This window comes from Gobio gobio, assembly GCF_949357685.1.
Source record: "Gobio gobio genome assembly, chromosome: 8".
Taxonomy (NCBI): domain Eukaryota; kingdom Metazoa; phylum Chordata; class Actinopteri; order Cypriniformes; family Gobionidae; genus Gobio; species Gobio gobio.
In genome coordinates, this window is record NC_137114.1 from 23,220,092 (window position 1) to 23,235,806 (window position 15,715).

The window sequence follows — 15,715 nt, forward strand, 5'->3', positions numbered from 1 at the left end:
TTTTTAGGTAAAATGTATTGTTATCAATATTAAAAACAGTGGTGTTATTTAATATTTTTGTGAAGAGCTTGATTTTTTTTTTTTTTTTTTTTTTCAGGATTCTTTGAAGCAAAGTTAAGGTACTTATTTATTTGTAATATGTTTGTAACAATGTACAATTTTGATCCATTTAATGCATCCTTGCTAAATATTATTTTAAATGATAAAAAAAAACAAAAAATCTTACTGACCCTAAACTTTTGAACAGTAGTTGAAATATCATATTCATATACCTCATTTGTGTGGTATTTTTCAAAATACCATTGTATTTTTATGATCCATCAAGGTGCAAGTACTATAGTAGTTTGTTTTTCAGACATGATGGTAACATTGGGGCTATTCTTTGAAGTACTTTGTATACCATGTCCAGAAAAACATTAATTTCCCATTGTATTTTTGTGAAGGTCATAAGTCATAATTTCTTTCCCTTCCTATCAAGACATGTAACAGCTTTCAAAGTGTGAGCGAACATAAGAGAGCCTTTGTGAGCCGTGTGAAGTAGGTCTCCATAAGCCTCCCCTGATAAGTTCTTTGAAGATCTGCCGTTTCTCACGTCCGGGGGAATGTGAGGAGTCGGAGACGACGAACAGCAGCGGCTACTTTCACCTCGCGTCTGTATCAAAAAGAGGCCAGCGGCCGACGGCCATCTTGGGCTGAGGGAAAATCTGCTTTGAGTCTCGCAGTTTACAGCTCCTAGGATGAGTGCAGCGGCGAGGGGAGGGGAGGGGAACCCGAGTGTGTGTGTGTGTGTTTCAACTTGCTGAAGTAGGCAAAACATCTGGTGTGTGTGTGTGTGTGTGGGAGATGGAAGTTTTTCCTTTGCTAAAGGGAATGGTATTTGGCACACGCTGTCTCTTCCACATCACACACACAGAGCTGATACAGCCGCTTTGTTTTTCTCTGGCCCCCAAAATGGGCCGCACCATTGTGTTCGCTTGTCACAAACACCAACATTTAATCCTCATTCTTTTTCGGGATGTTTTGAACCATCGATTTATTTCCCATTTTATTTGTTTTGAATTCTGCATTGGTGTGTTACATCGGGGTGTGTTGTGGATACCTCTGATGTGGCCGTGTGTGTGGTTTCTCCCCCAGTATTGTGAGAACGCAAAGTTCTCCGATCATGAGTTAGTCAGGAAGATCCTTGTCATCGTTTTGTGTAGGGATGTGTGCCAAGACTGATTTCATTAATGTTTAAAGTGCCTCCATTATACTTTCAGATGTTACCTTTCATGCAGTGTGTAATGTAGCTCTTTGTGAATGTAAAAGTTCCACAAAGTTTTAAAGATCAAAGTGCACGACAAATAAAGTTATTTTCTTCTAAAAGAAAGAATAGATTCTGAACTGCCGAAACAAATTGTCAGCAAATACCTACGGAACAATGTAACACATTTGCATATTTGCACAATGTTTCATTGGCTGCCTGCAAACAACGTCTACTTTGCCTCGCCCTCAAACACTGTAGTTGTAGCTGAGGTCTGGATGAGTTTGGTTTGTGTTGTCGATGTTTTCAGCTCAGCAAATCCACTTTGCGTGCACTTCAAAAGGATGAGGACTTCGGAAAAAATAGACGCCATCGTTACTGTTCGAATCGCTGTGTATCAACAGCTGAGGAAGCCTCCAGAGCTGAAATTCAGATATGCTAATCGGTAAGCGGTAGACCAATCACAACAGACTGGGCCATCCGACCAATCAGAGAAGAGTCAGCTCTCTTAAAAGGAGGGGTTTAGCGAGACTGAATCTTCAAACAAACTGTTTTCAGACTCTTAGGCCCCATTTACACTGCTTGGTTAATTCCGATTTTTTTCCCTCTCATGTGGCACAGATCGGATATGAACGTGCAAGCAGAAAAAAAACGCATGAATTCCGATATCCTCCAATCGGATTCAGGCCTCACTCATATGTGGTAATAAATCCGATATGATTCGGATAGGTGCATTTGTGTCATGTAAGCGGTCAAATCGGATATTCCCCAGTAAATGCGAGTCGTACGTCATTGAAAAAGGAACAGAGGCGAATGACGTCAACTCAGGTTGTCCTGAATTGTGATCAAGGGCTCTTCTCTTTCTTTGTCTCCGCCAAGAACAATGTTCTGCTGATCTTTTAAAGATAATAATTTTGTCTGCATCAAATTGCGTCCATTGAATATTGCGCCGTTTTACTAGCTTTTCCGGGTCAGAACGTCTTGGGCTGTTTCGCCAGTGTATAGTGTAAATGCAAATATCAGATACGGGTCGCTTTTAAAAGATGATGTAAGCGGGTTGTCAAAATCGGATATAGTCACCAAATCGGAATTGTGCCTCAAGACCTGCAGTGTAAATGCGGCCTTAGAGAAATGAGGTGATTGTATAATGTATATTTGATCTTTGATGCATATAAACCTATTGAAGGCCTTCAAAACTAAATTAGGAACCTTTAAAGTAGCTCGATAGGGGCACTTTATATGGACATTTTGTAAACGGCAATCCATTTGAAATGGTTTAATCTATGAATCAAACCCCACTGAATGGCGCTGACAAATATAAGCAATGTGCCTGCCTTGAATTATGATCATTGTACATTAAATATAAGCTTTCACTTAATCAACATTAATAAATATACACATATTTAATAGAATCATCTTAATCGGTAGGCAGTACAGGATCAATAATTACAAACTCGGTAGATAGAATGTCTCGAACCTAATTGTTACGTGCCAAAATAGCTCTGAGCTGTGATAGACATGGAGAAAACTTGAAAGTCTGAAGTAAAATGAAATTATTTTCTGCTCCATACCATAAAATGTGTAATAATAATTTTAAACCGTAATATTATTAACATGACTTTAATTTGAATGTAGCCTTTGTAAAAATATAAAGAAAAACTTAAATCTGCAAAAAAGGGTTTAATTTAAACAACTAGTATTTCCAATGTCGACTAGCAGCAGCAGTATCATTTAGTCAACTAGTCATGCACATCCCTTGTTTTGTGTCAAGTGTGGTTTGATTGTGTTAAGTAAGCGTCTCACTTCAGAAGCCTAGGACTGAATTCATCAAGAGCCTGTGGTGTGTGTCTGTGTGTTGGCATCAGTGCTGAATGTTCTCTCTCAGCGAATATGACCTGTGTACTGACGTCAGTCGTGCCGAATCACAGCACACACTGCGGCACACATCTGTAACCATATCCCTCGCAGCGCGTGGGGATGGATGTGTGTGGAAGTTTCAGTGGGCTAAAAATGTCCCCACTCTCCCGGGCCCTGGCACCGCATGCCTGTGCGCGCGTGTGTGTGTGTGTTACATGGCTGAATGACGTTAGTTCATTGAGCTGATGGTAGATGAGCACCACCCCTCACTTGCGTCCTTATAAGGCTCTCTGCAGAGTAAAGCTCCAAATCCCACCTCTGCAGACGCTGTATGAGTGTGCAGATAACTCTACTTTGAGTGTGGGAGCGTGTGTGACGTTACAGTACGCTGTAATGCTGGCTTCTATTACATGTACTTAGTTTAACACATGCATGTGATGCATGTAATATGTTTGTTGAAGGATAGAATACCTGCACCAAATGTAATTGCAGTCTGTTTTAGTAGCCCAGTTGGGCAATGCATAATAACATGAGCTCAACTAATGGTGGACTACCTGTTTGGAAGCAGTCATCATTTTTGCAATTCTGAAACTGAAATTACATATTTTACCATTTTTAGTAGGTATTTTTCAAGCCTGCATGGCAGGGTTGCTAGGCCTGTGCAACAAAAGTACCCCAATGGCCAGTCAAAAGTAGGCCAAAAATATCCTAATGCGGTTTTCTCCATCTGACGTCAGAATTCTCTCAATTAATTTGTACGTCTGGGGGGTGCTTTGGGGGTGTTGGAGTGCCAAAATTGTATGTATAGGGGTGGATTTTTTTTTTTTATCCATGGCAACAAAAGTAGGGCTGGGCCGATAAACGATATATCGAATCGCGATAAAATTTATGTCAATAATGATAAGCTCTGAAAATTTTTATTCGATATGGATTACTCTAACAGCCAATCACACAGCAGAAATAAACGCAACAGCCAGTCAGCGTGCAGCTTTTAGCTTGCACGTCAAAATATACGCCCATTACCTACTGACATTGTAAGCTATTTGAAAAGACAACTTTACACAAGGAGGAAAAAATGAGTGGAAGCGCTGACGAAAGTGAAACTAACCTTGAGTTATCATCCAAAGATGGCGAAAATTTCGATAAAGGTAGCACAAATTCAGTTATAAGCTCATTTGAACCGCTAACCCACTTCTTACTAGAGCAGATGGGTTTACTCGCTAATTGGTCACGGTCACGTGACCTCTAAACAACACTATGAAATCCAATGAGAAGCGCTTGAATTCAGAGAAGAACACGTGTCTCTGTGATTTTAAACTAGTTTAAAGCCAGATGAAACAGCGCTGACAAACAGGAGAAAAACTGTGCGCAACGATACAGTCAGAAGGATTTTCATTTACCATGAATTAACTGTAGTAACTGCACCATGGTATTGTGTCAGAAATGTGGGATATTCATATAGAATTGTATTAAACGAGTAGCCTAATGTAATATAATTGCAGTGTTTTTGTTATTTAAGCTATAGCATTTGTGCATTAATACTAAATGTATTTAGGCTACTGTTTTTCATACAAAAACCATAGTTACATTCTTCCATGGTAATGAGGTGCTATATGCGTGGATTTAACTGTGGTTACCATGATCTAAATGTATAAAACTATGGATGCCCAATGGTTAATTTGAATAAAACTCAATCAGTCAGAATATTTACATTTTACCATATAAAAATGACGTTGCTACAATTTTTACAGATGTCACTGTTTTTGTTAATGAACATACATTTACACATGCATCCTAACTCAAGCTACTACTGTCAACTCACTGTCAAATGTCCATTTCTAAGAGACAAAACATGTCATATTATATTGCAGCTTGCACTGAAAAACAGTGCTGAAGAAACGAGCCATCAAAGTCAGGCAACACAAACCCGTTTCATGACTAGAAACAATATCAGTCGTTGGCACATGCAGAAACTAAGACATCATTTTTTCTATTAAGATATTTATTTTGTTACTCTACAATAAAGTTTAAAACCACAATTAATGGTCTGGTTTCTACAACTTTTACTTAGAAGCAATAATCTGACTTTAAATTTGAAAGAAATTATCGATATTGACTGATATGAAAAACGTTATCATGATACTTTTTTTGGCCATACTTAAAAGTAGCCCAATTGACTTGGCAACACTGCTGCAAAGGTACTTTATTAATCTTACATTGTCAATTTCTATAGCGTCCACAAATTGTCTTACTATTCCAAATTATGTAGTATTTAATTGGCATGAGATTGGTCTTTCTGTTAAGCCACATTCATCTTTTGAGTTCTAGTTTTCAGTACTGCATAAGATGTATCATTGAGTTGTATAATTGAGACGTATGCATGTTGTAGTGCGCTAATTCCAGGAATAGAATTCTAGAAACTGAATTCTGGAAATGCAGAATAGTACCAGTAGCTCCTCCCCCTCATTCCGGGATGCTGTGACTTCCGGGAGCGGCATTTTTGAGTGGCACTCCCTCTCTTCTTCTTCTTTTTTTTTCCCACGCTACGTGTTTGCACAGTCCGGCAGCTTATAATTTCACCCTCTGCAATTTTCTCCATCTCTCTGGTTTTCTAAGTAAAGAGGAAAGAGGCCCTAAAAATGGCCGCACTATAAAAGCGCTTGACGTCGGGGTTGCTGCGGAGATGTGAGGGGGCTTTCATGTTCTCAGCATTGCACTATTAGACCCGCGGCTCTCTGCTTCACTGCTGCACAGCTGTATTTATAGCTGAGGTTTGTCTCAAGCCACTGCCTCTTCAGCTCTGAGCTCAGGCCTGGTCCTTCCCGTAGATTTAAACTGGGGCCTAATCATAACGTGAGCTCCGTACTGGGGCCGCCTTCACCTCAGCTCCTTCACAGGGCCTAGTGTCATGCTTTCTGTGTACAGTTGAAATAAGTCATGGAAAAGGTTCACTATTGATTTTTAGAGGTTAAGTGATGAATCTGTATTTGTTTTGAATCTAAATAGCAAATCAGGTCAGTTGTTCCATGGCGTAATGGCTAGTGCTCTTTCATGTATGACATCATGACGACTGTGTCCAAAGCAACAACAGCTTCAGGTAAAAGGTCTGGGAACAAAATCAGACCAGTCTAAACAAATAAGCTCATTCCGATACAGGAGAGGCTGTGTATTCCAGGGCAATACTGTCTCAGAATAATGTCAGCTGGATGGAAAGAGGGCAGCGGTTTGCACAGGAATACGTACACAGATACAAACACTTGCAAACTTAGTAAAAGTGAACGTCAAAATTGACCTTCTTTACTTTCTCGAGGAGATTGAATGAAAATTCCGTCATCATTTACTCACCCTCTTGTTGTTCCAAATGTACTTTTTTAATTTTTGTGGTGTGTGTGATGTTATATTAGCAATTTACTGATCGTTCTTTTGCTTTTTTCTTTTTTTTAATGCAGTTGATTTTGAAAGATGGCAGTTGAAGATGCAAAGCCACAGTCAAAGTAGTCCTTGCAATGCCTCATGAACAAATATTTATTTTTCAGTTGATTCAGTTCACAAAAAATGATCCAATCACTGACTTAGTCTAGATTAGTTGACTTCAAAATTAACATTTCCTGATAATTCCACCCCACCCCCCATCTCATCCAAGATGTTCATGTCTTTATTTCGTCAGTCGGAAAAAGTTTTTTGAGGAAACCATTCTAGGATTTTTCTCCATGTAATGGTTGTCAATGCCAACTGATGGGTTGAAGGTCCAAATCAATGCAGTTTGAAAGGGCTACGAATGGCTTCAAAGGGCTCTGTGGTTTGCACAGGAATACGCTACACTATTGACAATGGATAATGGTTTTTGTCTCTGAAATTTCTGCACAATCCCAGCCGAGGAATAGGGTCTTATCTAGCGAAATGATCGACAAATCATGTCAACGTTATGGCATGCGATTATTTTAAAGTCCTTAAAGGGATAGTGCACCCAAAAAGGAAAATTAGCCCATAATTTACTCACCCCCAAGTCATCCTAGGTGTATATGACATTCTTCTTTAAGACGAATAAAATCTGAGTTGTATTACAATAGTCCAGGCTAATCCAAAGCCAAGCATTAGAATTGGATTCATAGTTGCTCTGTTTTTGAAGTCCATAAAAAGTGAATCTGTCTGTCAAATAACTGCTCCACGCGGCTCTGGGGTGTTAATAAATGCCTTCTGAAGCGAATCGACGCGTTTGTGTAAGAAAAATATCAATATTTAAAACTTTATCAAGTAAACTTTCGGCCGACCGCCTTCCCTGTTCAATTTATGGAAAAATTGTTGAAAGTTCCCCTGCCGATCGAAAGACTAACACGACCAGGCCCGCTCGTCATGACGTCACGTACGCATCTTGAGTTTCACTGTCAACATTCAACACTTTTCCATGGAAGGCGGTCGGTCGAAAGTTTACTTGGTAAAGTTTTAAATATGAATATTTTTCTTACACAAACGCAACGATTCGCTTCAGAAGGCCTTTATTAACACCCCGGAGCCGCATGGAGCAGTTATTTGATGGACAGATGCAATTTTTATGGACTTCAAAAACAGAGCAACTATGAATCAAATTCTAATGCTTGGATTAGCCTGGACTTTTGTAATATAACTCTGAAAGAAGAATGTCATATACACCTAGGATGACTTGAGGGTGAGTCAATTATGGGCTAATTTTCATTTTTGGGTGAACGATCCCTTTAACGCGTTAAAATAATTTGACACAATTAACGCAAATAAGTACGTGAAGCTGCGTCATTAACGTAACTTTCGTCACACAGTTAAATGATCTTAGAAGTCGGGAGTTTATCACAATCTTTCACTTTCTGTGAAATTTCGCAGACAAAAAACATTATCCATTGTCAATAGTGTAGTGATGTATGAAGCACAAGTCACTTTCAAACCAAACTGCTTCTGTTGGTCTACACCAGCTTGAAAATGAGCGAAATCTGCATGGGAAACTTTTTCACCCTTTTGAAATGACTGAATTTTGCCGATTTGGCCCAATTCGAGGCTTGTCTTTATCCTTTTTATCCCAAAAAATCCTCAATTGTGTGGCGTCATTACGATTATTTTACTGCTCCCGATCGTGTTGGAGCCCGCACGATCCCAAATCGCAAATATCTCACACATATTTGCGACTCTTGATCAGGCTGCCACTGACATCCATGATAGCCAATGAGAGCGAGCAAGCTTCACCAACCGGACGCTGCACACTTCTATAGCTGAAACCTGGCAGCCACAGACATGCCACGAAAAGCGTGGCTTTTTTTTTCTTCCTTTGCGACCTGTAAAAGAGAACCAGCTGATGATGTCAATCGTCCCGTTTGAAGTCCTGTTTGAAGTCCCGTTTGATCTCGCGAGTCTCTGTGAGATCTCGTCTCACTGTGAAAATGTTACTACAATCGACAGGGCGAATCTTCTAGTCTGTGCATTCGGAGGATTATAATGCTAAAAATCGGTTAAACTGCCCTTATGTCTGCTGTGGTCTTCATCAGTTAAGATTTGAAAATGGTCTAGTTTGTCCCAGGCCTTAAAGGGTTAGTTCACACAAAAATGAAAATTCTGTCATTAATTACTCACCCTCATGTCGTTCGACACCCGTAAGACCTCCGTTCATCTTCGGAACACAAATGAAGATATTTTTGTTGAAAGCTGATGGCTGAGAAAGGCCTCCATTGGCATTCAGTACATTAATACTCTCAAGACCGATAAAAGGCACTTAAAACGTCGTTACAAAGTCCATCTCACCACAGTGGCTCTACAATAATTTTACGATGCGACGACAATAGTTTTTGTGCACAAAAAAAAAAAAAAATAACACCTTTATCAAACTTGTTCTTGTCTTCTGTGTGTGCCTCCACGACGCATGCGCGAGAATATGACGCAGATCCGGCGTTCGGACACATGACCCAGAAGCGATTTGTTTACGAGCAGAGGAAGACGCGCCGTATCTAAGCTGTTGGATTCTACATTGATCGTGCTTTAGGTCTCGCCGTAGTTCTCAAAATGGGGCTTAAGTGTGCATTTCATGGATTCCCGAACCCCGGCGCTACGTCATATTCTCGCGCATGCGTCGTGGAGGCACACACGGAAGACAAGAAGAGGTTGAATAAAGTCGTTATTTAGATTTTTTTTTGCGCACAAAAACTATTGTCGTCGCATCGTAAAATTATTGTAGAGTCACTGTGGTGAGATGGACTTTGTAACGACGTTTTAAGAGCCTTTTATGGGTCTTGGGAGTGTAAATGTACTGAAAGCCAATGGAGGCCTATCTGAAGCCTTTCTCAGCCATCAGCTTTCAACTAAAATATCTTCATTTGTGTTCCGAATATGAACGGAGGTCTTACAGGTGTCCAACGACATGAGGGTGAGTAATTAATGACAGAATTTTCATTTTTGGGTGAACTAACCCTTTAAACAACATGAGGATGAGTAAATATCTTTTTTCCCTTCTTGGATATCCAGTTTCCCATCACATTATAGAAATGCATCATTTATGTTGACTTTAAACCCGTATCTGAAGTTATGACCAATCATAAGCTCAGCATCACGGCACATACGAGTGACGTCTTAACGCCGCCACCAGAAGCGAAGGTGAACAGGTGTGTGTGTGCTAATGCTCTATGTCTACGTTCTGATCTTTTAATCACAGTCAGCGAGAGTGTTATATAATGAAAACAGCTCGCTGTTGTTTGTGTGTGTCTGCGTGGATTAGATGTGCGATTGAACAGGGCAGGAGTCGGGAACGCCACTTTCGGATGAGGCTCACATACACTTGTGAATGGATAAAGGGAGAGAAACTGAAAAAAAAGTGGTTTGTCTGCAGCAGGTCTTTCTCTCGCTCTCTCTGTGTGTCTGCCGAGCCATGATGTCATAAGGCTTTTGGCTCCTCTCTGGCTGTTCAAATCTGTGTTGAGCGTTTCCAGGGAAACAATGATGCTTGTTTATCAACCGTTGGCAAGGTCAGTTACTCCTCGGGCCGAAGGAAGGATCCAAGAAAGAGTGTTTTCAAATAAACGAAGAAAGGGAGGATTTGTTTGTTTTTGTGTGTGAAAGGGCGCTACAGACAAATGTGTTCCTAAAAAAGCCGATTAACAGTGTGTTTCTACTGTAAATAGCGCTTTTAGGTTTCATTTTGTGTTGTCCGTGGCTGTTTGATCATCTAGCTAATGTTCATCTCTCTTTTTTTTTCCCCATCAGAATGAAGAGTAGAAAGCCGTCGCTTCTTCAAGCATCAACTCCCCCCGTTCACCACAAGCCGGACCTCAGAAAACTGGACCTCAATAAACTCAATAACCTCATTTTCCAGGACCACATTATCACCCAAAACCATATGGACAAAACAGATCTCATAACATCACGTATCCGGACCTCACAAATGCTGGATTCCACGAACCATAAATCTCCCATAACCGGACTTTCACTGTGCGACATTACCAGACGTTACTGTTCAACTGTTACAGACTCGGTACAAATCCATTTCTACCATCAAGCATGGTAAAATGGCACCTTTTGTGGTGAAGGGCAATTCTCTCAAACGATGGTACATTTAATAATATTTATGTAAATGATGGTACAGATGTTTTTGGTACAGGGATGCTTTGCAAAGCAGCCATATTGTGTTGGGTTTGTACGACTGTCCCCAGCAGTGTTGATTGTACCCGTTTCCTTCAGTACTGCCAGACATTTCCATTACAGATGAGATTACATGTTGCAATCCAGCGCTCAATTAGACACTTTTATACACCCGGTACGGACGACCTCAAACAGCCAGACTTGACCTCAGGACTTTACGAAAGCGTTTACACACACACTGTGTTTCAGCACTGTGAGCCATGACTGACCTCATGCTGCCAAACACACACTGTGATGTCTGTCAAACCCCGGTTTCATTTCATACCTGCTCACATTACATCCTGTTTAATTGTAATAATAAGCATGTAACTTATCTGGAGTTTATACTGGCCTCCAAACAGAACTCCACCCACTTTTTGTACTTCATTTTATTTGCTCTCATTTTTTTCTTTATCAATTAGAGTATGTCTTGCATAGAATATATCCTTGCTTCCAAACAAAACTCCACCCTAAAGAATTGGTACTATTCTATTTTTTTATATAATATATATATTTTTTTCTTTTATTTTTAAAACCTTTTTTTTTCATGCTAATTTAATTGGTGAATATCTCATATAGAGTATATGTTGGCTTCCAAACAAAATTCCACAAAAAAAAAAAAAAACTTCAATGCTGTACACACCGATACTGCCCGATTTGGCAAATTACAATACAGTTGAGATTTTGTGAATGATGTCGTGCGAACATTTTTAATTATGGCGCCAACATCACTAGCGAATAAGAGGCCTTACATTGCGTCAAATAAAATCACATTGATGGGCCATGACGGAATTATCGTTTCTGATCAAAATGTATCACCTGTAGTTGGTCAAACTGAACAAAAACTTGCGGAATAATGTGCCGTAACGTTTCCGAAAACTTAAGTGCAAGTCGTTTTACAAGCAGCAGTACTTTTTCTTTCTTCTTTTTTTTTTCATGTTAAGCATCCTGCTGTTAAGCCTTGGAAGCCAGTCAACTTTTTTTTAGGCTGTTTTATTTCATTACAGCTGAATCTTTTATTTCATATGGTTTATTTTTGCTTAAAATAACATGCTGTGGCGATGGTAAGGTCACAGCAGCAGGTTTAAAAAAAGACACAAAAACTCAAAATGTCTGTCATGTTTGCTGCTGAAATGAAACAAACAATGAACAATCTGTAAATTATTGAATATATATAGAAATGTTGTTCTTGGTTCTCTTTTAAGAGTGAAAGTATTTAACATTTCATGGTTGGTGTTTCATTTTAATATTATAATTTTTTGCCTTAAGAATCTCGACACATGTTTTTAAAATGTGTTCTCAAGTTTCATTTTTGTGGGGAATATTTGCTTTTATAGTAAAATGTATAATCCAATCTTTTTGAGAGAATGGTACGGTTCTATAGTTTCCTTAATTATTTTTTTTTTTAAAGATGCTTAATGTAAAATGCACATCAGGGACTTCCCCCTTCCCCCCCACACCAACCGACTCCGAACGGAATCACTTTTGGGAACCTGTTACACTTGTTACCTAGTTCCCCGAGCTCCGGTTGGCTGTGACAGTGGTGTTCCTGTAACCTGATAGGCTGTTCTAAAGGTTGCCTGTCATCCGATAGGTTGCAGTTGTCGATTTAGCACCCTGCGGTTGTGTTGCGATACAGGGTGTGGGGCTTCACTCTTCCCACCATTACGTGGCCAAACCTTCGACATCTCAAACAAACTTGTCCTTCTTTGTAAATAATGTATTGTATAAAAGAAAATGGACGATTGGTGGATATTGGACTGACCAGGGATGTTTGGTTTTATGGATGCTCAAAGCAAGCGGATGATTGGTCACCTTTTAATGAATGAATTGACACATGTAAACAGTATGAGCGTGTGTGTTCAGATGAATGGATGTATGCACATGTGAATGAAATGAGCAGCAGTAATGAGAGGGCTGTGTATACCCCTCCCCTCGCCTCTATTTAGAAGAATGCTATCTTCTGGAACCTTGACGTGTAATAAAGTAGAAGCGCTTATCTTTTCTGAACTTCTTGTTTCCTGTGCTCTTTATGACTGGCTTTTGAGCTTTGTGCCTCCCTGATGACATGCAACACAAGAGGGTATACTGTGAATGCAGCGGAGTGCCTGCAACCCCTTCATGAATGATCATATTCATGATATTGAGTGCCTTATAACTTTAGTAAACTTTTTTAATTAATTTAACCGTTTTGCTGTGTTAGGGTCATTTTGACCCGGAGAGGTTCATTTTATTGCATTTGACTAAAACCTTCGCTTATAACTACTTCACAAAATGTTTGGACTGTTTTTTGTCCACAATCTCTCGTTATGATATATTATGACAAAATATTGGATTTAATCTTTTTACTAACTTGTTTTCTTTCCGTTAGGACAGGTTTTGTATTCATTTTTTAATCTGACAGATTGTAGGCCTCATTCATCTGATCTTATACCGGTCAAAAATGACCATCCATTGAAAATAAAAGAGGGAGCTCAAAAATAAGATGTTATAGTAATAAATGTTGAGGAGCATGTTCATCATTTTCACATATTCAATTCAATTAAAATGTATTTGTATAGTGCTTTTCACGATATATATCTTTTCAAAGCAGCTTCACAGAAAATGTTTGCGTCTACATTACAATTTAAATTGATTTCTGATTTCAGAAATGCACATATACAAAGCACAAAGATTAGCTAACAATCTATTATTAATCAATATATTAACTATGGCACAGAAATAAGTGAAATAAATATGTACATGTGTGCTTGCAAAGATAAAGGCCTCAGACCTGTGCATGCGTGGATACACTACGGCACACACACACGTTCGTGTACACAAACTATTTTGAGTATTCAAAAATAAATACAAAACATGCGTGTGAAGGAAAACAAGTTGACAAAAAGATTTAATCCATTTTTTATATATATATAATATAGCATAACGAGAGATTTACAAGTAATTTAATAGAATAATTGAACAACCCTTAATCAATTATTCAATTAAATTATGCAATGATTATTCAATTGAATTTGATGGAATTGTATTAAATTGCGTAAATCTTAAAAAAAGGAAAAGTGTGGTAGCATAAGTGTTAAATGTAATTATTTAAAAAAAAAATCTTATATAATTTTATATATTTAATATTATAAAAGTGCTTTCTTTTCTTTCTTTTCATAGGCACAGGATTGGTTTTGATTCAACTTTATCTTTTCTCCTCTCCTCCTGAGGACTTATAAATATCCAAACTGGACTTGATTCTTTCTTCCTTAGCAGGGGCGTGCGCATATTCGAATGAAGAGCGTGTTTTAGCACAGCTGGAGTATTAAACTGAGCCATTGGCATCTAGTAGTGGTATAATGCTGGAGTTTTACCTGTACATCTGCCCTCTAGTTATATTTTACTACGCCTTGGCTTTTATTTCCATAGAGTCAGGTACTAAACAGGAGAGTCTGGAATTGCAGCACATAGACTGGGCTCTAGAGGCCTGCAACATATGGAAAGTCTTTCAGAATGTGGAGAAGGAAAGAATGACATGAGGTGAACCTCATCAATGGAGTTCTCCACAGAGACATTCCTTCAGCAGGAGCTCAATGACGGGCCAGCAGCAAACAAAAGATCTCCTTACTGTGTGTGTGTGTGTGTGTGTGGGTGGGGTATGTAAGAACTCAGGTAGATATACACTTTCGAGACATTGACCTGCTAGCGGTCAGGATTTTACCTTGATTGTAATTTATAATAAGTATGTAATAAGATTGGAACTTGCTGTCTGGCAAAAGCTCTGGCATGTCCTTACTTTCACCGCCCTGAATTCGGAGAGCTCTCGCTGGGGACGCCGTCCTCAGATTCCCTCCTTTAACTCAATTAGCCTCCAGTAAACTCATCTGTGTACCATTCACTGTTTCAGATTAGTGATGCACAGGTTAAAACATATTAAAGCAACTAGCCTATGAATAGAAGCAAAACTGCTTTTAATTAAATAACCTGATTTATGCATATTTTGTGAGTATAATCAAATAAAAGTGAATTAGTTTAATTCATTTCTTTTGCCTCATTCAGTGCTTCAGTACAAGTTAGGAAAAATTTGAAAAAAATTCCACATTAGAGTCCCAAATAATGGTCTCTATATTGCTCAATTTATGTGTATTTTGTCATCAGCTAAAGGCCTGTACACACCGGGACGAATATCGCGCGCGCTTATCGCCAGCGTTTTTCGTGAGGTTTTTCGGCGCGTCTTGAGTGTTCACACCCAAGCGATTTCCACTGGCGATGTGCCGCCAGAACGTGGTGCTGCAGCACTTTACGCTTCTGACACTCGCTTGTCACACAGAAGAAGAAGAGAGACAGTATTTATGTGCTTGCCAAAACCACAGATATATTGTCTATGGCCAAAACCATTCACACACTTTTTGCTAACTGGCAAGCAGCCTTGGCAGCTCATCTTCTTCTTTGTCTACTTACTACTTCTTCGTTGTATCAATGTGTGCTCGGCAAGAGCGTTTTGTGCTTGAGCGCCACCAAGTGGTGTTTTACTGTCACTTCAGCAGCTCCAGGCACGTGAACAAAAGCGCTGATCTCATTGGCCGGCTAGTTTTTAACGCGCCGCGTCAAAATAAAAAAACGAACCCGAGGCGTTTTTTTAAAAATTACGCTTTTATGGCTGGCGTTTTTCGCGTTGGTGTGCACACTCACATTGGCGCCCTTTGTTTAGTCACGAGGCGTTAAACGTTTGCGATAAACACGCGCGAAAATCGTCCCAGTGTGAACAGGCCTTAAGAAGTAAAATACACTTAAAGGGATAGTTCACTCAAAAATGAAAATTCTGTCATTAATTACTCACCCTCATGTCGTTCCAAACCCTTTTACACCGGATGCGTAACGGAAAAACAAATATTTTGTGTGCGAATAGTTCGCGTCAAAACTATTCACATCAGCCACGACGCGAGTTTGCGACGTTTCAGAACTCCAACATTCCAAAATATTTGCGGCGACAGCTGAGAAAAC

At 39.4% G+C, this 15,715-nt stretch overlaps 1 protein-coding gene across 1 annotated transcript in view; it reads left to right on the plus strand.

Annotated features, from left to right (window-relative positions):
* The window catches only part of irs1 (insulin receptor substrate 1), a 28,650-nt gene extending 15,911 nt beyond the window's left edge, over nucleotides 1-12,739 (plus strand). The window contains exon 2 of the mRNA XM_079824218.1: nucleotides 10,316-12,739. Coding sequence (XP_079680344.1) covers nucleotides 10,316-10,320 — 5 coding nt within the window. The 3' untranslated portion in view covers nucleotides 10,321-12,739. The remainder of the gene's footprint in view (nucleotides 1-10,315) is intronic.
* The last annotated feature ends 2,976 nt before the right edge of the window (nucleotides 12,740-15,715 follow it).